This window comes from Gobio gobio, assembly GCF_949357685.1.
Source record: "Gobio gobio genome assembly, chromosome: 10".
Classification (NCBI taxonomy): Eukaryota; Metazoa; Chordata; class Actinopteri; order Cypriniformes; family Gobionidae; genus Gobio; species Gobio gobio.
The window spans coordinates 3570761-3594894 of NC_137116.1; the positions used below are offsets into that span (position 1 = coordinate 3570761).

Genomic DNA, 24134 nt, shown 5'->3' on the forward strand with positions numbered 1-24134 from the left:
TCAGCATGTCATATGAATATAATTTCATGGGTTTTATTTTTTTCAAACGCCAAATGATCGCGATGCTCACGTTTTCAAGCCAGCGTCATTATAGTAGCCTAGTCTATTGGTTACCGTTTTACAGAATCTATATGATACTTCAATTCAATGTTTGAGTGGTAGGTAATAACCATACATCGTCAATATTATAATATCAAGCTACCATAGATGAATCTGCATATTTGAAAAATCGATTTGCATTATAGCTTGAGGCAAGACAAATAAACAAATATCACAGACATGTTAGGTATCCTAAAATATGATTTTGTACGTCTTATGTATTTACTTGCAAGAATGTAGCCCCTCCTCCTTCAGCTCACGCCAACGAGCAAACACTGGCCCAACGTTGATCCTCGTCCTGCCTTTAATCCGATCACTTTCTCGTTTCCTCTTTTTGCTTTCCTCTGACAAAACCTTTGCTTTCTTATTTTTCTGTGCTGCTTCGGCCATGACTATAACATCCGGCAAACAAATGATAGTTGGGCTCGGACGTCCCAATTTAAGGAAGTGGGGGTTGTGGTGGAAGTGACGTATATGCCGTAAAGCAGTCGAATTTTGTAGTTCTTTTTGTTCTCAGGTGACTACCCGAAACCCGAAGTTTAAACGTACGATTAAAAACGATACAGACCCCATCAGGCTATGGCAGACGTGTCATTCAACCTATTGTAAGTCGATGTATCATCACAAGAGTCTTGAAAATATATTATGAAGGTTGAAAAGTTACCTAGTGCTGCTTTAAGGCTGCATTTATTTGCATATCAAAATTACAGTAAAAAATAAATATTACAAATTAAAATAATTAAGTACACCAGTCTTCAGTGTGACATGATCCTTCAGAAATAATTCTAATATGCTGAGATTTGGTGCTCAAGAAACATTTCTTATTAATATCAGTGTTGAATACTTTTGTTCTATTCTTTTATGAATAAAAAGTTCAAAGAACAGCATTTATTTGTAACATTATAAATGCCTTTACTGTCACTTTTGATCAATGTAATGTGTCCTTGCTGAATATAAGCATTAATTAAAACAGAAATCTTTCTGACCCCAAACTTTTTTAATGTTCTTTGGGAGGCAAACATTCAGTCATTTAAATACAAGTTAAGCACAAAAGCGACAGATCAGCTTAACTTAGTTGTTTATTACCCATCATTTCAATCAAAGACTGACAAACACTCAAACACAACCAAACTATTTTCTCTACCCCATACATACATACTTTGGCCAACTGCTGACATCAAACAAACACAAATATACACAAGCACACTAACAAACTGTCGAAATCAAGTTTTTACCCTTCTTTTCTCCCAATAAACAAATAAAACTAATAAAATAAATTAAAAAGTCAACTTTAAAAAAAAGAATCATGCACTAATTATACAAATGCAACAAAGAAATATTAACATCTAAATTAAAATACAGAAGCTCTCTCACTTAAAAAGCAAATACAGCCACACAATGTGCCGTGAACACGCGCTCACACGAATACAATACTGATCTAGCGCTGCGACCTCATGGTGATCCGATCGGGACGCCACAGGAAGCACACAGGTGAGCGTTCTCGTGAGAATAAGAGTGATGTTACATTCATTAGATTGCATTATTTTACTGTGAGGTGTTGATTCTATCCTCGTGGTGAAGTGGTTTTTGAGATGACCATACGTCATTCAGTATCAGGATTACAGCCGTACCATCTGTTCTTAAAGAGATGTAAATCTGGTGTTTTAGGAAACATGAAATGGTCATGACCTTTTATATTTTCGGTTTAGCACATGTCAATTTTGTTTGAGTATAATTCATTCAATGTTGTCTTATAGGGACCTATTGCATTAACACTTTTTAGATTGTGTTCTTTTTAAGGGTTCTGTCATTCACTTAACTTCATATCATTCTAAATCTGTATGACTTCCCCCCCCCCCCGTGGAACATACTATGTAACTCAAGTTACATTTCAGAAGATTTAGAGCACACAAATCTGCTTTTATAGTGTTTTCAGTATGCTTTCATTGCATGGAAAAGAGCAGTGTGAACATTCTTCACAACATCTCCTTTTGTGTTCCACAGAAGAATGAAAGTCAAACAGGTTTGGAATGACCTATGAATGATTTGACGACTGATTTCTATGTAACATTACTTAAGAGTGCTATAGCTTGAAAAGCATCTATATTCGATACGGTCTTGAAACGACTTTCTACATTATAATGTTATGTTATGTTTGCTGCCAGAAAACAGATCTTCTGGTTTGGTTATACTAATTTAGGTAAGTCGTGTGAATAAGTTCTATGAAGTAGGCAATTAGGCGAACGCAGGTGACATATAACACAGGCAAACGACCGGTGAGTTCAGCTAAAGCCTTATATTAAAGTGAGCCTGGTGCGATTTTTAGTTAAGAGAGTCTTGGTGGCTGAACTCGGAGTCCGAATTTGGGTCCGGGAGGACATGGTTATCCTGGAGATAGTGTTCGGGATCGGGGTCATTCTCGTCATTGCTTTCCGCACTGTAGTCCACTTCCTCCAGGAACGCTGGCTCATCCTCGTCCAACACGTATGTGGTGTTACTGCAGAAAAACACACACAGACACATGGCTGTCATTTATTATGTCAGCTAAAATGAGTAGAGAGAGGTGAGATTATATCTTCAGACAGAAACAACACAACAGAACTGCTCATTCCCATAAGTCACAAACAGCTTACCTCATTTCTATTAACACCACCTTAATACATGAGATTTTTATCTTTTCTGTAAGTGCTGTTTGGGCGACATTAGGGTGTTGCTGTTACTAAGAGGTTCTGGGTAATTACGGGGTGGTTTCTTTCTGGTCCCTGGGTTCTTACACCTTTTGACTAATGATGACGTGTTCATGATTACTGGACAAGGATTTGTAAAAATTAGAGTAGTGATGTTGAGCAAAACTAGAAAAACAAATATAATAGCAATAATAATATAATAATTTAATATTATATACTAGGGGTGTAACGGTACATGTATTCGTGTCAAACCATCACGGTGTAGTGCATACAGTCAGACGAATACAGTCGTTGTCTGATAAATATGGATATTTTTATTCCACAAACCCATCGATTCGCTTCAGAAGGCCTTTATTAACCTCCTTAGCTCTGGGACCATTTTTTGAGGATTTCTGCATGGATTTAGCTTACTCAAATTGAAAAGCTTCCCATACCCACAAACAGTGATCTAAATACACAATTTTAGTGTCATTTTACAGGAACCCTTTCGAAGTTACATAAAACACTGCTTAAAGTGATAAACATTTAAGTGTATGTGGTCTGAGCTGTTATAAACCCCCCCAAAAGATTATTTTTTGGGTTATATAACTCAGGCCCTGTGTGCTCTAGCACCCTGCAGATAGTTTTGGCTTTTTCCACTAGATGGCAGCAAATATTGGGAAAAAAATTGGTTCTGAAGGGAGGAATATTACCTTTTTTTATGTAATTTCCGCCTACCCAAATCTCCCCGTATACAGTGGTATAAATGCATTATCCCTGTTTCACAAAATTATTTTTTCCATTGTGTGCTGACATGCTGGAAACAACCAAAAATGTCTGCAGGATATACACAGGATATACAAAAAATCTAAAAGTGCCTCAAAAAAAAGGGGGGGGGGGGGGGCATACAGATCCCCTTAATAAGACATGGGCTCCCTAGCCTGGATGCCAGCCAAACTTAGCCCCGCCCACAACATTTGAGTTCCGGAAGTTCGGTCTGGACTTGATCCATTGTGGAGCAACTATGCCTGAAACAGAAGCTGTTCGGACCAATCAAATTGTCTTTAGACGATGATGGACAGATGATAAACAGTGACGTAATCATCCACGTCACAAAGAGCGTTTGGGTTGAATTTGGTCTAATCCTCAACGGAAAACTTGTATTCACCTTCACTATTTCTCTCAGAAATGATGATCGTGTTGGTAAGTACTCCGTGTATCCTTACATTCCTTTTTACATCACCTGCAAACATCGTTTACACTCACTTCTTCCAGCGTGCGTGCAGACAGGGTTGCCAAGTTTTCACAACAAAACCCGCCCAATTGCTACTCAAAACTGGCCCAAAACAAGCCCAATAGCTTTCCGGGGGGGTTCTCCGGAAAAAAATGGCGCTTGGGGGGGTAAAATATGTGTTTTTTTGGCAAGGTTGCCTGGGTCTAAATATCACATAATTGGGGTCGCTTCAACCTGCGGACATAGAAAAACAGCCCGCACTGTGTGCAGTTGAGTTCTGTTGACATTTGACAACTAACGTTATGTGTTACTCCGTTGCCCTGATTGGTTGTAGGTCTATCCAATTGAGGTCTTTCCTGGTTCGGTTGAAACACGCCCCATAATCACAGCCCAACGGAGCAGAATCAGACTCATATTCTGACTAGAATTCATTAATTCATGCATGACGGCGATTTAAACCTAATTCACTTCAATAAAGATAACTCTACATGCTATTCTTGTCATGAGCGTCAAGGTGTGGTGTCGCTGCGGTGCAAATTGACTTATGTTTAGTACATGTCAACTCAAAGATTCGTAGAAAAATATATAAACCAATATCCACTTCTTGGATTTCTTGACGAACAGCAAAGGAAGCTGACCCCAGGCCTCTGTGGTCGATTTTGTGTTAAGGTAAGGCATGTTATTCCCAATTATGTTGTGGCTGGGTTGATATAGGTCTGCGTGACTCTCGATGACATAGACCTAATTGAACGGAGGAATTATGGTATTCTTCTGTAGCCTGACGAGTAACTTTAACCGTTGTTCATGTGAACTCAAAGAGAGCTGGATGCTTTGTTTATAGACTATATTTGTGGGTGGCTGTTTGAACTATCAATTTGTGTCGATAAAGTATAATAGGGTAAATCCTGTATTGTGATTGATCCTATATAGTGCATGCATAAAGCAAGCAGTGCATACACTTGTAGCTGTTATGTATCTTTTTAAAGTGTATACTTGATGACGTCATTCCGGACATTGGTGAGGACGATTCTAAGGGCCCCCACACTTTTGGGGCCCCCAGAGATTAGTTTTATTAGCAGTAACAGTACTAGTAGTAATGTATTGGAAATTATAAATGAATAATCTACCAAATAGTTACAAATACAACAAAATTATGACTTATTTCTGCATTTCCGGCAAAATCCAGCAAAAACGCTCCACTCATGGTAAAACGAGATCACCATGAATCCCAAATCCCTCAAATCCCACTCCGACATGAAATGTATCTGTACTGTAGGCTACTATCCTTGTTGTAGCCATTAAGAAAAGGCATTTAGTTTTATATTTAAATATTATAATGTACATTTTTTATGTCCATCTATGTTGATTATGAAAGGTGAACAGCATGAGTGAGAAAGCACACATCATAAGATGCGCAATGCCAGGAGACATGGAGTGGTTCAGACATGATTTTGACAGCTTCATTAAGTTTTGTTTTGTAGAAAGCCTTTCTTTAAAGTAAATTTCATTTTGTATAAATTGTATCTTAATTTGAATCAAGGTTTCATCAGCCAATTGGGGCATTCTGAGATTTTGGATAGCTAGGTTGTTGTGCGGTATGTAATTTTGTCTTCACAGGGTCTTTCCTCCTCTCATTTTGTCTTCAGCAAGTGAAATGCATGCATGCTCGATCAGGTTGAGATCTGGTGATTGACTCGGCCATTGCAGAATAGTCAACTTCTTTACTTTGCAGTATGTCTTTTGGGTCATTGTCCATCTGTACTGTGAAGTGCTGTCCAATCAACTTGCAAGCTTCATCTGGGCAGACAGTGTATCCCTATACACTTCAGAATTCATCCGGCTGTTTCTGTCTTCTGTCCCATCATCGATTAACACCAGTGCCACTGGAAGCCATTCGTGCCCATGCCATCACACTGCCTCCACTTTTACAGATGATATTGGATCATGAGCTGTTCCAATCCTTCTCCTTGGTACAGGTCTATTGTGGCTTTCTATTCTTGAGGTTTATGAATGGTTTACACCTTGTGGTTAACCCTCTCTCTTGAAATCTTCTCTTGATTGTACGTCCAGGTCTTTTCACGTTGCTGAGCTCTCCAGTGCGTTCTTTTTTTTCTCAGAATGTACCAAAATGTTGATTTGGCCACTTCTAAAGTTCCTGCTATCTCTCCAACGGATTTGTTTTGTTTTTGGAGCCTGTTTTTACTTGGTCGGACAGCTCCTTTGACCACATGATGTGGGTTCACAGCAACTCCAGGCTGTTTCCGAAATCGCCCCCCATACCCTTAAATAGGGCACTATTTGAGGGGACAGCCCTTTGTAGTGGTGTCCAAACCCACATTGGACGTTATCGAGTGCACTCATTTAATCCCACAATGTAATTTCTAAACCCTTCCTCCAATTTGAATGTGAATACCCTCAAATTAAAGCTGAGAGTGTGCATTTTAAGCCCATACTCATTATATAACTGTACTTTGGTAAACAGCTAAAATAACAAAAATTGTCCAAATATGTATAGACCTAAATGTACAGTTTCTTTTCATGACAAGCTTAGAAATGACCATTTAAAAATGACTAGATATTTCCTAATTTTCCATGATCGTTGCTGCATTGTGGACCAAGAAAACAGAGCCCACCCCTGAGTCTCCATTGTATTTGGCTCCCTATATATAGCTCAGTAGTCGGGACCCCCTTCAACGTAAGTCTATGGGATTTCCCACCTCTCCTCAACAAGCCACACAATATGAGGCATCATTCGTGTTTGTAGCACGAACAGGGCGGGATGAGTTACGAGCCACAGTTTAATACTTTAGGTTAGGGGGTTGTTCAAATCTCTAAGTTTGAGCTATAATAAATGACCGGTCAATACAACAAAACCAACAAACGACTCCTGTAGGGTAGCGGTCGAAAACCTCATGTGGCGGCAGAGGAGGAATTTCTCTGCATCCCTCTTGCTCGGTATCTCTCTCTCCTAACACAATAACCTTACTAAGAGTGATGATGGTTTTATGGCCCTCTTGTTAAGCAGTTAAATGGTTTAATGTGTGGTCTGGTGGTTTGGCTGGTTTTAGTGGGTTTTTAATGGTTTTAATGGTGTGAGGGGGAAGAAACTGGATCCGAGCGAGACGGGTCGAGGGGAGGGGGGGGCAGACTCAAAGTGGATTAGCGGGCGTTTTGATCAGGTGATTAGATGACTATAATGAGCAGAGTGCTTCTCTCTTCACTCAAGTGCGCCGAGCCCCATGTGACCGACATCTCCTCAAGTGGTGCCGGCCATTAGAAGAGGGCTGCAAGATCGCTTGTGTGTGTGTATGTTGTTATCCATTACAGAAATACACAAGTTGGGAGGGGCTGAAGTACGTTCCCAAGAAGCTTCTAGAATCTAGAAGCTTCTGACATCATGGACATGAGGGCTATTATTGTTCTGAACATTGTGGGCTCCGAGCTGCTTAATGTTGTATTGAAATTCGATAGGGCAGCTGTTGCGTCTTCTACAGTTTGTGCCGGTTCATGCGGCAAACAATAACAGGACGTCCCAGAGCTGGATATGGTCATTGTACTGGGGTGTGTGTGCGCGTGCGTGTTTGTGTTTACCTGGTGATGTTCGGGATGCTGCGTGTGTCTATCAGGTCGTTTTCCACGTCCAGTAGATGGGAGTTGTGGTTGTGGAGCTCCAAGGGGGACGTGAAGCGTCTTAGCCTGAGCAGAGCCAAACAAAACTGGGCGCCCATTTCCTCCAATTCATTTGTACCGATCTGGAGACCCTGCAAACACACACAGATCACCTGTTACAAGCACTATTTGTACAGGACTAATTCGCAAAATGACATCTGGGTTACATGCATTAACAGGTGACATCTGTGATTTAATGTACTGATACAGACAGCATTGAGTTCTCTGTAGATGTTACTAAAACAGGAGTGTGTATTGTCTGGATGTGAGACATGATGAATTATATAAATTAAGCATTATGTATATAAAATTAAGGGAAGGAAGGAAACACGACACATTAAGAGCCTTTTGAAAACTTTTGAATGTACATTTTTTTCTTATTTTGTTTGTTTAAATATATATTTTTTTCATTTAGTTCTGCCCTTCGGAAGCAACAGAAGATACTTACATGTTAACCGGAAGACAAGTCAAGTACAATTTACCTTGATCTTCAAATTCAAAAAGTTTAATGCAACGTGTTTCCTTCTGGAGCATCACTGAATGTTTGAACCTTTTTTAATAGTTGTGTTTGAGTCCCTCAATTGTTCTCAGTGTGAATAGACGGATCTCAAAATCATACAGTCCCTGTTGGAAAGTGTTCCTTCAAATATGCAAAAGATGCTGTAAAACTGAAGAATATTTGGGACTTGAATGATTTTTCGGAAGAACGTTGGGCAGTTTAACTGCTCAAGACAAACAAGGGACTCAAGCAACCATCACAAAACAAAAAAAACACTCGTGGATCATCAGGGAATGACACACAGTATTAAGAATCAAGGCCATGTAAACTTTTGAAGGGTCATTCTTCAGCAAATTTTTTTGTCTTGTGGACTATATGTAAACATCTTTCATGTAAAATATCTTATAAAGGACAGTACTAAAAAAAAAAAAAAAAATTTGATCACTCTTATTTAATTATTCACATTTTCACAGATTCTGCAAAGGGTGTGTAAACTTTTGAGCAATAATAAAAAAAAAAAAAATGTATATGTATTATATTGAATGTGACAATGTTAATATATTTGGACTAGATCTGCTACGCTGCTGCTGCTAATAGATACACAGACACGCTGCTGTGAGCATCTAAGATATGCAGCTGCTGCATAAATAGACACACATAAATCCCGTAGCAGATCTAGGCAGGTGGAGCTGGGGGAGGTGGAGGGTTTCAGCGTAAATATGATAGTGTGCTGAAGGACTAGCTTACAGCAAACAATGAACCAGAATATTGAAATGTTGTGCAAGCAATATCATTGGCTGCAGGATCATCAGAGGTCAGTCCGCTTGTTCAGCACTCGAGATATAACTCAGAAGTCGGTACGCCCCTTCAATGTAACTACGTTTTGCTCACTCGCTAGCATTTTTGGCATAATGTTCCTTTTCCACAAAACATAATTTTTCACTCGTTCCTCCTCTTTAATAAGAAAAAAAGGCAAATTACAGTCTGGCACTTACAGTGAAAGTGTGGGCCAATTTCTGGAAGGCTTATATAGAGAAATGTGAAGCTTACGATATTATAACATCACTTAGATTAATTCTTCTGTTAAATCTTGTGTATTATTTGTGCTGTAAATTTATTGACACTGCAGGATTTACCTATGTTGCCATAGCGATAAAGTTGTAGAATTGGAAATATCTTAACACATAAAAGGTATACAAGGGATTATGTCACAGTAAAATCATGTTAACAAGCATATTGTTTATGTCTGTGCCTATACTATTGGAACACAGTATTCAATTATTTATGAATTGGCCACATTTACTTCCATTGTAAGTGCCTCACCTTATCCCACAACTTTTTTTAAAAAGAAAGAAAGAAAAAAGCAGGACAAATACTGAAATGATTTTTTTGTGGAAATCAACATCATGCTAGAATTTTCTGTTAATTGAGCTTAACTTGTATTAAACACGGAACATTACATTAAGATATGAGATAATTTATGACGTTGTTACTATAGTGGCTGTTCTGATCAGAATCTCCTTAATGGTCTATTTAAATGTCAAATGGCATGTTAGAAGCCAACTTCATTTAATTTTTTTCACCAAGAAAGTCAGGTAAGATAAAAAAAATAATAATCCAGAAATGAATGTGCACCAGAGAGCGCAACAAAAAAGCGTAACTTTACATTGAATAATAAAATAATAATATATATATAACTTTTTTTAATATCTTTTTGGTCACCAGTGTTCTAATGCAAAAAACAAAAATGAAAACTGTTGATAAATTAAAGCAGCTTATTTCCACCACAGAAAAATAAACGGAATTGTGAATGTTGATCTCAAAATGTAGACTTTTTTGGCCACGGAATCACAAAATAAAAAAATGACATTGAAACTTTTAATTTCACAAGTTTGTCTCATTTTTGTGACCCCTGCCTTTACATGCACATGAACTTTAATGACATCCCATTCTTAATCCATAGGGTTTAATATGGAGCTGGCCCACCCTTTGCAGCTATAACAGCTTCAACTCTTCTGGGAAGGCTTGCCACAAGGTTTAGGAGTGCGTTTATGGGTATTTTTGACCATTCTTCTAAAAGCGCATTTGTGAGGTCAGGCACTGATGTTGGACGAGAAGGCCTCTAATTCATCCCAAAGGTGTTCTATTGGCTTGAGGTCAGGACTCTGTGCAGGCCAGTCAAGTTCCTCCACACCAAACGCGCTCATCCATGTCTTTATGGACTTTGCTTTGTGCACTGGTGCGCAGTCATGTTGGAACAGGAAGGGGCCATCCCCAAAATGTTCCCACAAAGTTGGGAGCATGAAATTGTCCAAAATGTCTTGGTATGCTGAAGCATTAAGAGTTCCTTTCACTGGAACTAGGGGGCCAAGCCAAACCCCTGAAAAACAACCCCACACCATAATCCCCCCTCCACCAAACTTTACACTTGGCACAATACAGTCAGGCAAGTACCGTTCTCCTGGCAACTGCCAAACCCAGACTTCAGATTGCGAGACAGAGAAGCGTGATTCATCACTCCAGAGTACACGTGCTTTACACCACTGCATCCAACACTTTGCATTGCTCTTGGTGATGTAAGGCTTGGATGCAGCTGCTCAGCCATGGAAACCCATTCCATGAAGCTCTCTACACACTGTTCTTGAGCTAATCTGAAGGCCACACAAAGTTTGGAGGTCTGTAGCTATTGACTCAGCAAAAAGTTGGCGACTTCTGCGCACCTGAATTCAATGATTTGGAGGGGTGTCCCAATACTTTTGGCAATATAGTATATATATATCTCACAATTCAGACTTTCTCAAAACTGCGATAAACTGGTAAAAATATATAAACTGAATAAATTAATATAAACTCAAAATTGCGAGAGCAAAAATATTGTGAGGTAAAAAGTTGCAATTATGTTTTTCTTTTTTTTCGTGGCAGAAACTAAAGCTTTAATATTAAATAAACAGTTTATAAACAATATAAAAATTACCTAACAAAAAATAAACAGTCAAAAATAAGTAATCATTTTTGTAGTCAACCAGCAATGTTCAAATGATGGAATAATCTGATGCGTCTGTGGAACTAACTAAAACAGTCCGTGCACTAATCGTCTGATCTCTGATCCATATTGCACAAATCTGAAAAGTTCTTTCTCATTCTGGTGAAATCTGATGGCCTAACTTCCTCAGGGAAGGGCACACAGGTGGTTTCTATCAGTCTTCCTGAAAGCAAAGTAGCGTGTTTACAATGCACTGGGTTGATACACCAAGCGGTTCTGAGGAAAAATTAATCATTGGATTTATCAAAGTTTGTGATTAAAGAGATTGTTCGCCAAAAAAAAAAGAAAATTCTGTCATCATTTAGTTACGCTTAAGTTGTTTCAAACCTTGAACCATGAATTTCATTGTTCTGCTGAACACAAAGGAAGATATTTGGAAGAATGTTTGTAATCAGATCTCGGCAGCCACTGACTACCATAGTAGGGAACAAATACTATGGTAGTCTATGGGGGGTGAGATCTGCTTGGTTACAAATATTCTTCCAAATATCTTCCTTTGTGTTCATCAGAACAAAGAAATCTATACAGGTTTGGAACAACTTGAGCGTGACTAAATGATGACAGAATTTTCATTTTTGGGTGAACTATCCCTTTAATGGCATCAAATATTTGAAAGGGTTTTGTTTGAGACACTTAGGAGGTAAGTAAACTACACATCCACAAAGCAGCTTAGTTTTCTGGGTTTTTTCTGTGAAGTAAACAGCACTTCTGTTCACAAATTCTGATCACAATATTTACACAATTTTCTGTTGTCTTCTGTACAAATGTTCAAAGAGACTGATAAGCCAGTATTTAACTGTTTTTTTTTTTATGCCACACTGTACGCCATGGATCTAATAAACTTGGGTAGACATGTACATACAGTAGACAGTACGATGATGACACCTATTGAATCATAGTCTACAACGCAAGTTAGTATAGAAGAATAAAACGTCATCAGCATTCCCTAGTGGTAAACAAATAGATGTCAAAATCAATTAAACGCAAATGAACCAGCTAAATCAAGGTCCTCAGGATTACAAGAAACTTCCTGGCAGGTGTGTTGGAGCTAAACTCTGCAGGACAGTGGAGAGTTTGACATGTGTGTTAGAGAATGTAACCGCTAGGTGACGGCTCCAACTCAGGTATGCATACATTTTTATAGTGAACGGAAAACTAACTGTAGAATACAGTGCTGCTGATTTAGTTTCTCTACAGGAGAATGTACTCTACTAATCTAGTTACTGTAAATTTTCAGTTGGTCATACTAGACAGAAAGAAGCCTCAGCCATGTTACTTGAACTCACAGAGACGCCATTATGTGTCCTCCAGACAGAAGACTGTGAGTCACTATCAGACCTGAGACTACTGCATCTTTCAAAGCTGGTCTATAGTGCCATCTGCTGTTCACATCCATCACGAAAACCTGTCATTTTAAATGTAGCAACATTTAAACATTTATTAATCAAGACAGTTATGAAAACAAGCAGTGGGCATCGCTTCCAACAAATGCAAAATATTAAACACGTATCTCTAATGGATGACATCTTCATTAGGATGTGGCATTACACAATGCTAGTGTTTCTAAAAATTCTAATTAAAATCGCTCTGTGTACTTTCGCATTCTTTTTCCTTTTTTAACCTTGTTGAGAAAAATAAAAAGAACAGTTGTATATTTTTAAAAGCCAAGTTGAATACCAAAATAGAATTTAGAATCGTACATGCTTCGCACATAATAAAATGTTGAGATCTTTTAAGAATTTTTTGTATGACTTTGCTTCACCTTTAAGAAATATTTAAAATACACAATTTGTCCAGTTGACTAGTTCTCTTTGGCCAAATTAGAAATGTTTCTCCTGCACTTTACAGCCATGTCTCTGAACCAGAGAGGTAACTTCATTTTAAAAGGAACATTGCAGAGCACCTGTTTCAGAGCACATGGTGATCAGTTCTTCTTCTCTTGCTTCCTTTAAAAATCAATCCGTTCCCACTCCCAAGGCATCCGATACTGCCGCATGTCCTAGAGAAATGTGCTCACTATACTGACACCAAAATCATGCAGTGACGAATAATTCTACAAAAAGCGTACACCGATCAGGCATAACATTATGACCTAATTTTGTGTTGGTCCCCCTTTTGTTGCCAAAACAGCCCTGATCTGTCGAAGCATGGGCTCCACTAGACCCCTCCACGTGATGTAAAAGAAAACGTGATTCATCAGACCAGGCCCTCTTGTTTCATTGCTCTGTAGTCCAGTTCTGATGCTCACATGCCCCCACTGTTGGTACTTTTGGCATTAACTTCTTGAGCAACTTGAGCTACAGTAGCAGGTCTGTTTGATCGGCCCACACAGACCAGCCTTCGCTCCCCATGTGCATCAATGAGCCTTGGCCGCCCATGACCCTGTCGCCAGTTCACCACTGTTCCTTCATTGGACTACTTTTGATAGATACTGACCACTGCAGACCAGGAACACCCCACAAGAGCTGCAGTTTTGGAGATGCTCTGACCAAGTCATTTACCCAACACAATTTGGCTCAAACTCGCTCAAATCCTTACGCTTGCCCATTTTTCCTGCTTCTAACACATCAACTTTGAGGACAAAATGTTCACTTGCTGCCTAATATATCCCACCCACTAACAGGTGCCGTGATGAAGAGATCATCAGTGTTATTCACTTCACCTGTCAGTCATAATGATCGGTGTATATACAGTATATATATATATATATATAAAAGTTGTATATTATTTCTATGATTTTCAATAAAATACAATATACAATTTGTCAGTGTTAGAACTATTAACAAAGAACCACATCTTCCGTATTTCATTTCTGGTTTAAATATCTAAAAATGAATGTACGCAAAAGTACACAGAACAAAATAGCATTGCCCTTTCAATTTGGATGAAAAAGCGTATGACGTGATTGAGAGCAGTGCACGAAGTGGGCCGGCATGCACCAGTACACAGTTGCGGCACTTCTACATTTTAAGCTGTAGCGTACCCTCACTTTTTTTTGGTACCAGGGCCGTCAGAATTATTAAACAGAAACTCAAAATATTAAAGGTCCTGTTCTTCGTGATCCCATTTTTCAAACTTTAGTTAGTGTGTAATGTTGCTGTTAGAGCATATATAATACCTGTAAAATTATAAAGCTCAAAGTTCAATGCCAAGCGAGATATTTTATTTAACAGAAGTTCCCTTTCAAAGCCTACAGCGAAAGGCCGGTTTGGACTACATCCCTGTACTTCCTGCTTTAATTACGTCAGTAGAGCAGTTTGTTGACTAAACTATACCCACAAGCATACGCGAAAAAGGGGGCGTGGTCTGGTTGCTCCCTCATGGAGAAGAGGAAGTGTTGCGTTCGGTTCGGTTCGGTTGCGTTTGTCGTTCAGACGCTGTTATTTTCATCCCGGAGTCAAATCACCTTTGTTTGTCCTTCAGGGGCTGTAGTTTAGCGCGTTCATCTCCCCGTTATGGTAAGAGGCGTGATCTTTCCGGGCAACGTGTGTAAGCTGCTGTCGAATCACAACACGGGAACCGCTGGCACAATCAGAACTCGTTACGTATTTCTGAAGGAGGGACTTCATAGAACGAGGAAATTCTCAGGCCGTTTTGAGGACAGTGAAAACAGCAGTATACAGATAAGTAAATTGTGTGAAAAATACTGTGTTTTTTTACACATGAAACATGAACACATGTTATATTGCACACTGTAAACACAATCAAAGCTTCAAAAAAAACACGAAAAACGGGACCTTTAATGTTACCTGAACGACATTAGTGAATCTAAGCTGATTTTGCAAAAGATTTGTGAAAAGGTGTGAAAAATCTTGAAAATATTTTTTTTACAGTGAAGTGACAGACAGCACTCAGTCAATGCACTAATTTAAACTGCTTATCGCAGTGAAGGGCAGAGACAGAGAAACACCATGCGGAGTTATTTTGTTCTACTAATTTTTAAATTGTGGCATTTATAGCCTTAAGGCCTGTTCACACAGAGATAACACGATAACTATATTAGCATCCACACCAGCATTCTGTTCATTCTAAGCGTGGGCGAGTCTGCTGCTTTAAATGCTCGAGTTTGTTACAGCTAGATGGATTCTGGTTGGAAATCAATGTTTTTATCGTTCATCACCTTGAAAAAAATCGTTCTGAAAGTGATTCCAACTACAGTATATCGTTTCTCTGTGCCATTATCGTTATAGATGTGTGGTGTGAACTCTGCTATTCTTTAATATTGAGAATGATTTTTAGAACTATATCTTCATCGTTATCGTCCTTGGTGTGAACAGGCCTTTAGAGTAAAGGGATTTGTGGTTTTTGATGGCACTTTGAATAGAAGTGGCAAATTGATAGATTCATGTTCTGTTATTTTCTTTTAAATAGAAAACAAAAAAAGGAATGTCTTAATATAGAGCAGATTAAACATATTGCCAATCTAGACAATTACAGTAGTATAAAGTTTGTCTATATTCTACACAAAGTCCCTTTAAGACTTTAATGCTACATTAATATTAATGAACATGATCTGGTTAGTTAAAATGAAATAAAATTTGAAATGAAATCAATATTCAGGGATTGACTTGAGAGGTAGTGTAGAACCTATTATATGTATTGTTCCTGGCTACCCTGATATATAAGCAATATAATACACTTTTTTTAATCATAAAATTAAAGCCGGCACTTTATTTATTTTTTAACTTCAAGCTCAGATTGAGAGTCCAAAGTAAGCAGAGTTGAATCTAGACAAACAACATAATTGCAGTTTTGCCATTTCTAGGGTTGCAAGATTCTGGGAATTATCAAAGTTGGAAATTTTATATGGAAATTAATAGGATTTAATGGGAATAAACTGGAAATGTGTAGATGAAAAAAAAAAAAACATCTTGCAGCATAATATTGATTAAAACAACCAGTTTTAATGCAAATTTGTTGAATTGCTACCCTGAGCATTCCTCAAATCACATGCAAACAGCAATTTTTATAAAAGAGGACCCTGGTCACTGAAATCAGTGACTGATTCCCCAGCTTAACTTCCCATGGAATGTTTCTAGAGATTTTCCGCCCCTTTGCGACCCTAGTAATTTCATAAATATGGTGACTTTAACCGTTATTCTAAAACATAATAAATAATCAAAAAAATTGTAGATGTGGTCAAACTTATTTCTCATAATTTCTCTGGTATTAGGGACTAAATTTAGTTGATTTTGGACAGGCTATGAGTATAAATTGTATAATCAAGTCCAGGTCATGAAGTGAAAACATTAAAGATGTTTTGACTTGCAGGATTGCAGAAAGGCTTACAGCATTCTTCTAGAGCAAAATAACTGGTGAAAATATTCCTCCTATAATTCTTTTCAAAGGAAGAGTAAATGCTGAGCTATAGACGCTTAAAAAAAAAAAACGTTTTAACCGTGGGTTATGAGGCCCAGCAACTCTGAATTACAGTGCCAAATGAATACAGTGAGAATTGCTAGCACGGGTTAAGCGTGGCATCTCAGAACGAAGGCTGAATTTTATCACAAACAAAGCTGTTGTTCATTCCAGCTGAGAACCGCCCTGCCAAGACCTTGTCATATCGTTAGATAGTTTAATCTCACCCACACAGAAAGCCAAGAACCTTGATGTCAGACTCACCAACATTTATTTGCACCCCACATACGAACCACATTACTGTTAAAACTGATCCTGCTTTAGTAATGTATATTTTTTTTACTAAATTTTTTCTATTTCCACAGCATTCACATGGGGTTAACTGTGTGTCATATTTTGAATGTTTCTTGTCACTTTGTTTAGAAACCCATCACCCTGTGAGAAATTAATTTCCATGACTATTACTAGATTACAGCAAGAACATTAAGAGCAAGGCCAGAAACATACTGTACTTTACACAAGTGCACAAATCACATCGTTTTAAGGTTGGTTACACATTTTGTATAAGTCTATTTCTGGTCTAAGAAAGATCTTTTTTTTCTGCCAAGGTTGGATTTGTACTTGATGTACCTATATTTTAAAGGAACATTCCACTATTTCTGAAAATAGGCTCATTTTCCAACTCCCCTAGATTTATACAGTTGAGTTTTACCGTTTTCAAATCCATTCAGCCGATCTCTGGGTCTGGCGGTAGCACTTTTAACATAGCTTAGCATAGATCATTGAATCTGATTAGACCGTTAGCATCTCGCTCAAAAAAATGACCAAAGAGTTTCGGTATTTTTCCTATTTAAAACTCCACTCTCCACTCCTCTTTCAGGCGCTGCGTAATATCATTGCGCCGCTGCACCCATGGTATGGCAGCAAAGTTCCTTGATTATTACGCAAGAATGAGAGTATAGTTCCTAGCCATATCAGCCAAGAAAATCACAACTCCAACTCCGTCGGTCTTAGTACACAATGTAACTACAGAAGAATCAAGTTTTAAATGGGAAAAATATCGAAACTCTTTGGTCATTTTTTTGAGCGAGATGCTAACGGTCTAATCAGATTCAATGATCTATGCTAAGCTATGCTAAAAGTGCTACCGTCAGACCCAGAGAGCGGCTGAATGGATTCGAAAACGCCAAAACTCAACTGTTTAACTCAAGGGGAGTTGGAAAATGAGCCTATTTTCAAAAAATAGTGCAGTGTTTCTTTAAAGGCCATTTTTATATTATATTATATTAAATTATATTATAATTAATATTGAAGGGTCAAGGGTCAAGCCAAACATCACTTGTCTCTTCATCAGACACATATCCTTCAAGAATGATTTTATGTTCAATATTAAAATAAGAATGAATGATAATCAAGTTATAACAGTGTCCTACATTTGATAAATCAGTTCTCTATATTCAAGGAGTGATTTTGAATATTGTAGTGTTTTAGTTGCTCTGTGCTTTTGAATCCAGCTCTGATGTCTGTGTCAAGATGTGCTGACAGGCAAATGTCCTTGGTGTTTGAAGTGAGAAGAGCTCAGCATGTGTTAACTGTATGTCTTCCTAAAGCGACCCCCGGGGTCATCTATGTTACAGCTATGTGACTCTTTTGGGGACTCAAAATGTAACAGAAATGTACCTCTCTGATATACTTTTCTTTCTTTATAGAATAGAATAAAGTCACTTCTGTACTAAATGTAGTATCAGCATGTTTTGCAGATTCAGCTTTGTTGATAGTTAGTTAAGATGTCCCGACCTTGATGGAAACTGTTTTTCTGGGAAACTTTGTGTGTGCGTCTCATGATTCTGTGCAGATCCAGTATTGGAGATGGTCCTTTCTGCAAACGATTCCAGACTTTGAGGCGTCTTTTCTGTGACCTCCGAGGTCATTGAGGATTAATCTGGGCCTGGGCGACACGGAGTCTACGCATTTTTAGTGATATATGCTCCTATCTGTCTACGTGTGGAAAGTTGCTTACATTGCATGTTGTTAGAACCAATCAGAATCAGTCCACATGGCAGTAATGACGTGTCTAGACCTTGAAAACCGTATAACTGTTCAGAAAATTGTATGTACGTTAGACGGAGGGGGGGAGACTGTTAGAGGGAGAGCGGCCTACAAACTCCTCTTGAAGCTGGCTTCTGCTGATGAAACTGCAAACTATTCTTCAGTAAATTTTCTTTAATTAATCTGACTCCTGACTCCTGGTCTTAATTTTTCACAACTGGTCCTGGGTCCTAAGCTGTTACCCCAACAGTTTATGGTGGAGATTTGGCGAGCAATCATTCTTTGGTACACCTCTGGCAAACAAGTAGATAAGGTAGTATATTTTTATTATTAGACTTGTCTGACTGGAAGAGACTGGGTTAGGGGAACGGGAGAGCTTTATTTCAATGGGAAATAGGGAATAATTATACTAAGGATTGTGTTTCGGCTACTCTGAGTAAGTCGAGAGCTTTTTGAGAAACACACAAGGGGTATAAGAAGTCGCTCCAGTAGGCCAATAATTTGGAAACGGGGTGCAACGTAGGCATGCTTAAAGGGGAGAGAGCTGATTAAGGGCTAAGGTAAGGATACCACTCCTAAAAGGGGCATGCGGCACTGGACAAAGGGGGCCAGTGCATCACCGCAAACCTTCTCCGTCTCTTCCAACTCAGATAGGGGATCCCCGAATTTAGGACTATAGACAGTTAGGGATTAAGTTATTAGTTAAACAAAATAAAAATAGATTCAGGGTTGTTTGCCAGGGATGCATCAGGAACGATCCTGAGTAAAAATTTAAGGTATGACCCAAATTGGAATGGACCAGTAAGTGACTTTTTCGTATAAGTGTACTTTGCAGTTTCATCACGCAGAAGCCACAGCTGTGTTGGTTAAAGATCGCCGCCTCCATCTCTGCTGGTATAATTTCAGGTGAGTATGAACTTTGACTAAAATGATGGCTAAAAATTTGAGTGATATGATCAGTCCAGAAAAAGATTTTGAGACGAAAGACAGCAAACGCTGTAAGCAGCGCTGCTCTAAAGCCCTGACGTCAAAGAAATTTGAAAGAATTATCAAGTAAATGGGCAGCAAAGGTTTTAATTCTAATTTGAAAAGTTAATCAGAAACTTGACTTGCTAAAAGCTAAAAGACTGGAAAAATGTTTGATTCCTAACTGTTTGTGAGATAAATTGGCAGAAATCACTGAAAATGATGTAGGATTTCGTTTGTGTAGTCTGAGTAAAAGGACTTGAAGTTGTTTTTGAAAAGAAAAAGGAAAAAGCAGATATAGTCACGGACACGGAGGGATTTTAAACAGAGGTACACAGATTGAAAATAAGGAAATAAGTAATAAGTTCAATAAATTGAAGTCTTAAGGAATTCCTTTTAAAGGAAAGATCCATGATCATTTTAAAATAAATTATGAGGTTAAAAATTAATGGCAGTAACTATATAATTAGAGACATAGAGGGTTTAAATGATAAAAATGTTAAAATGATTCGTGAAAAATTCTGATAAAGTTTATTTGACTGGATGTTGGTAAAAACACCGTAGGAGAATGGGTGTTAAAAGCTAAAAACCCTAGAAGCTGATGTTTTGGTTTCAAAAGATAAGCTCATGCTGAGCTGTAATAAAACAATTCGCTTATCTGAATCTGGCCCACCATGTCATTTCTGGTGCTGTGGCTAAAATTGGAAGAGTAACTCAGACTCAATTTAGATGTTTGAAGTTAAATTTATTGTTTGGGCAAAAGACAAATATAAAATTATGGTTATTTGGAACCGTCAATTCTGGCAAAAGATAGAGTTAAAAGGAAAATATCTGTCGCTTATTTGAAAACAATTTTAATTTCTAGCCAGGTCTTACGCTGAGATAGTGTGAAGTCTGACGTTTATTGGAAGATAAATGTGATCTCTAGCCAAGTCTTATGCTGTGCTAGAGTGACAAGTTAAAAGTTTATGAAAATGCAGTACCAGTCCTGAATGCATAGAAGATATTGATAAGTAAAAGCACATGGCATCACTTGAAAATAATAAGACATGTTTTAGGGAAAACAGTGTTTAAAAAGGTATGAGATGAATTTCACATTGAAGTTAAAGTCTTAGAAGACTGTTAAAAGGTTAGAGAGAGAGAGAGAGAGAGAGAGAGAGAGAGAGAGAGAGAGAGAGAGAGAGAGAGAGAGAGAGAGAGAGAGAGAGAGACAGAGACTGCTTGTGGAAGCAGGGATGGTGCAATTTGTTATCGCCCTGCTAAAGCTGAAACAAAACAAAGAAAATGATATCCGAACCAAAACAATCCAGCTGACTTTTGTAGAGACAAATTAATAATGAGCAGATGCAAAAGCTGAGTTTAAATAATAATTTGAGTAAACACTAAAAGTAAAATTTGCGGATGAGCAATTAATGTTTAATGTGTGTGTGGGTGTGACTGCACTTTATGTTGTATGTGTTCCTAGAACTGTTCTGTCCTAATTGGGTGTCATTAACCTCTGGAATGAGTATTTGACCATTACAGATGGGTTAAGGTAAACGACAACCTTTAGAGAAACTGATAATTTTGAAGGAATCTGGTGAAAAGATGATCCAGAACACGGGACGAGCTTTAAATGGATTGTTATCCAGCTCTGTCTGTTATAACGACTTTTGTCATTTATGATGTTGATTTGAATTACTCTCTGGATTAGTTCAAGTGGAATTGTAAAGTTAAAGATTGCCGTCCATCATGGGTTAAAACCTTTGTCTAAATTCAACTGAGGGCTTAAATTTAAATAATGTCAATTGATTAAAAATGGTAGGCGTAAATGTTATAGACTTGACGGCAGAGACAAAGTGACAAATTGGCTGAAGTCACTATCTAAATTATCCAGAGACTCCCTCAAAATTCTGAAAGGCCGGAGGGCGACCAAAGAGATAACTTCTAAAAATGAAAAGTTTTATTTTTACTTTATTTTAAATTTTTTTTTATGATACTTTGATTTATATAGAGAACCACAATTAATGTTAAAGAAGCAAGTGACTTTAAGTCTTTCTGTGTGACTGGGATTGAGATAAGAGGAATATAATATTTTGGTTTCTGCAGAGCAGTAGAGATAAGAAACAATAATGATCATATTGTGTGGCATCTGCAGATTGATAGAACAATAATGAGAAATAGCCCAAAGATTAATGTTGTGAAATAGAATTTAGGAACACCCGTAAAGTTAAAGGGAAAAACAGCTTTAAAGAAATTGATGATGACTTATAGTCCAAATTTAAAGTAATATGGGAAATTATGAAATCTGTAAGCTCTTTGTAAAGTTATGACACGTTTGGGTGTAAGTGGCAAGATAAGGCTAGTGAGGATTTGATGAAGTATCACTACCAAGTGACATGAATTAAGAGGTTTAAGATTTTGGTCATTTGGAGCTTACACCTGAAGAGTTTTAATGAACAAGACATTGAGAATAAAAGAAAATTAAAAAAAAGGGTACTTTAAGGAAAACCCTGATGAATGATCTTAAATGTTTTACTAATAACATGGTGATTAATAATTTGGTATTTAGTATGATTAAGCATAATGTCAACAAGATAAAGATGAGTGAACAAGCTTATTGAATGGAATACGAATTGATAATTAAGTCATTTTGATGAAAAAGGTTTTAACATTAACGATTTTCTTTTTATGGATAAGTCCATCAACAGTTATGTGGGCTATGAGGGGAGAACATGGGTCTGTTGGAAAAAGTAAATTTAGCAAAAGGGTTCTTGAGTAAAAATTAGGAACAAGTTTATGTTTTAAGTGGAAATAATGAGATGGATGATATGAATGTTTTATTTTATTTTCTATTCTTTTGAGGTGGGGCATGCTATATGAGACTGAATGCAATTGGATGGACTATTATGTTGTTTATTTTTATTTATTTACTTTTTATTTTTTTTATTTCAGGCCACTATTGAGTTTTATACCTGAAAAGGTCTGTTTTGAAAAAGTAATTACAATCCTATTTTTAATTGGAAATTAGGAACCAGCCTAAATTGGTAGACCATTAATACCCCCACTTTGGCCTCTGGAGAAACTTAAAGGGTGGGTTCTAGAATCCACTGCCTCTCCAATATAATTGTATATATATATCTTAATTAAATTTATAATCAAAGACTTAGTCAATATTTATCTTTCTATATTATTATCATGAATTGAATTACCCTCCCTAGGTATGATTTTGTTTCTTCCTCTATATTTTCTAAAGTTTGTATTTGCTCTCTGAGTGGTGACTGAGGGTCTGTCCTAGGCGTGTGTGATGTCTCACGAGAACACTCGTATCAGGAAAACTGTGTGATCAGGAACTATTATTAACCTGTCTCCATGTTTTTACTCATTTGAAAGCAGACCCGGGGCTCTGCTGACTCTTGAATGCACTTTCCAAAAGGTTCCAGAGAATATCGGATCCTGTTGAGGGTCAACGATCTTAAGCGATGACCAATGAGCATGAGGTGATTCGCCGATGACGGGTAAGCTCTTCTGTTGGCCAGCGGAGGACAGCCTAAGCCAATGGGGGTCACCGCCATTGGGGCACCTCCCAGAAAGGGGGGTGTTTTTATGTGAGGTGTGTATGAGAGGTGAGGCAGATGTCTGTGAGGCCAGCAGCATCACTGTGGGGAGGGGAAGCTGTGTTTCGTAGGGGCCAAGGTCAAGACTGGACACAGCAGCCCCTGCCCTAATATTGGCCCCTCTATACCGCTCACCAAATACCGCATAATTGAGAGCCAGGAAACACCTTAAAGATTGGCATTCAAGGGTCAGCTGAGATCATTCTTGTCATTTTAACCTTGCAAATTTCAGTCATGTGTTCAGGTTTTAGAGGCATCACACACCTCTAACTTGATGGGAATGCAGCAACAGAGATTGCTCGTTTAGCCCGGCTTCCAGAGATTAAATATGGACTTGTCTTTCATTTCATTTTATTTTATTTTATTTTATATTTCCTTTTACTGAAACCCTAAAGAATTGTATGAATACTATTGTACTATATTGTCTGTTCCCCTCTCAATGAGAGAAAGCACGTTATCAGTTTGTTGATCAGGAGTTTTGAGAAAAGAAGAACATTGGGGCCCTGTTTGTGAGTGGAAGGGGTAAAGAGCCTCAAAACGGGGACTGGTCTTTTTAGTGGCCAGCATGTCCGTGATGAGGTGAAGAGACAATTGTGACCCTAACGGGAAACATGCGTCACCACTTGACCTTCCGTAGTGACCTCACTTGTAGACCAGACGTGGCGGTATGGGACCCCCACATATGGTCTAAAAGGGGGGAATGAAGGGTCAAGGGTCAAGCCAAACATCACTTGTCTCTTCATCAGACACATATCCTTCAAGAATGATTTTATGTTCAATATTAAAATAAGAATGAATGATAATCAAGTTATAACAGTGTCCTACATTTGATAAATCAGTTCTCTATATTCAAGGAGTGATTTTGAATATTGTAGTGTTTTAGTTGCTCTGTGCTTTTGAATCCAGCTCTGATGTCTGTGTCAAGATGTGCTGACAGGCAAATGTCCTTGGTGTT

General features: G+C 38.1%; 1 protein-coding gene across 3 annotated transcripts in view; it reads right to left on the minus strand.

Moving 5' to 3' along the window:
• Nucleotides 1-993: 993 nt before the first annotated feature.
• agtpbp1 (ATP/GTP binding carboxypeptidase 1) overlaps nucleotides 994-24134 on the minus strand; it is a 64041-nt gene continuing 40900 nt past the window's right edge. For 2 of the 3 annotated variants that reach the window (XM_079827723.1, XM_079827722.1), the window contains 2 exons: nucleotides 7591-7760; nucleotides 994-2596 (listed from right to left, as the gene is read on the minus strand). In XM_079827723.1, coding sequence (XP_079683849.1) covers nucleotides 2422-2596; nucleotides 7591-7760 — 345 coding nt within the window. In that variant the 3' untranslated portion in view covers nucleotides 994-2421. The remainder of the gene's footprint in view (nucleotides 2597-7590; nucleotides 7761-24134) is intronic. The other variant, XM_079827724.1, reaches the window with a different exon arrangement.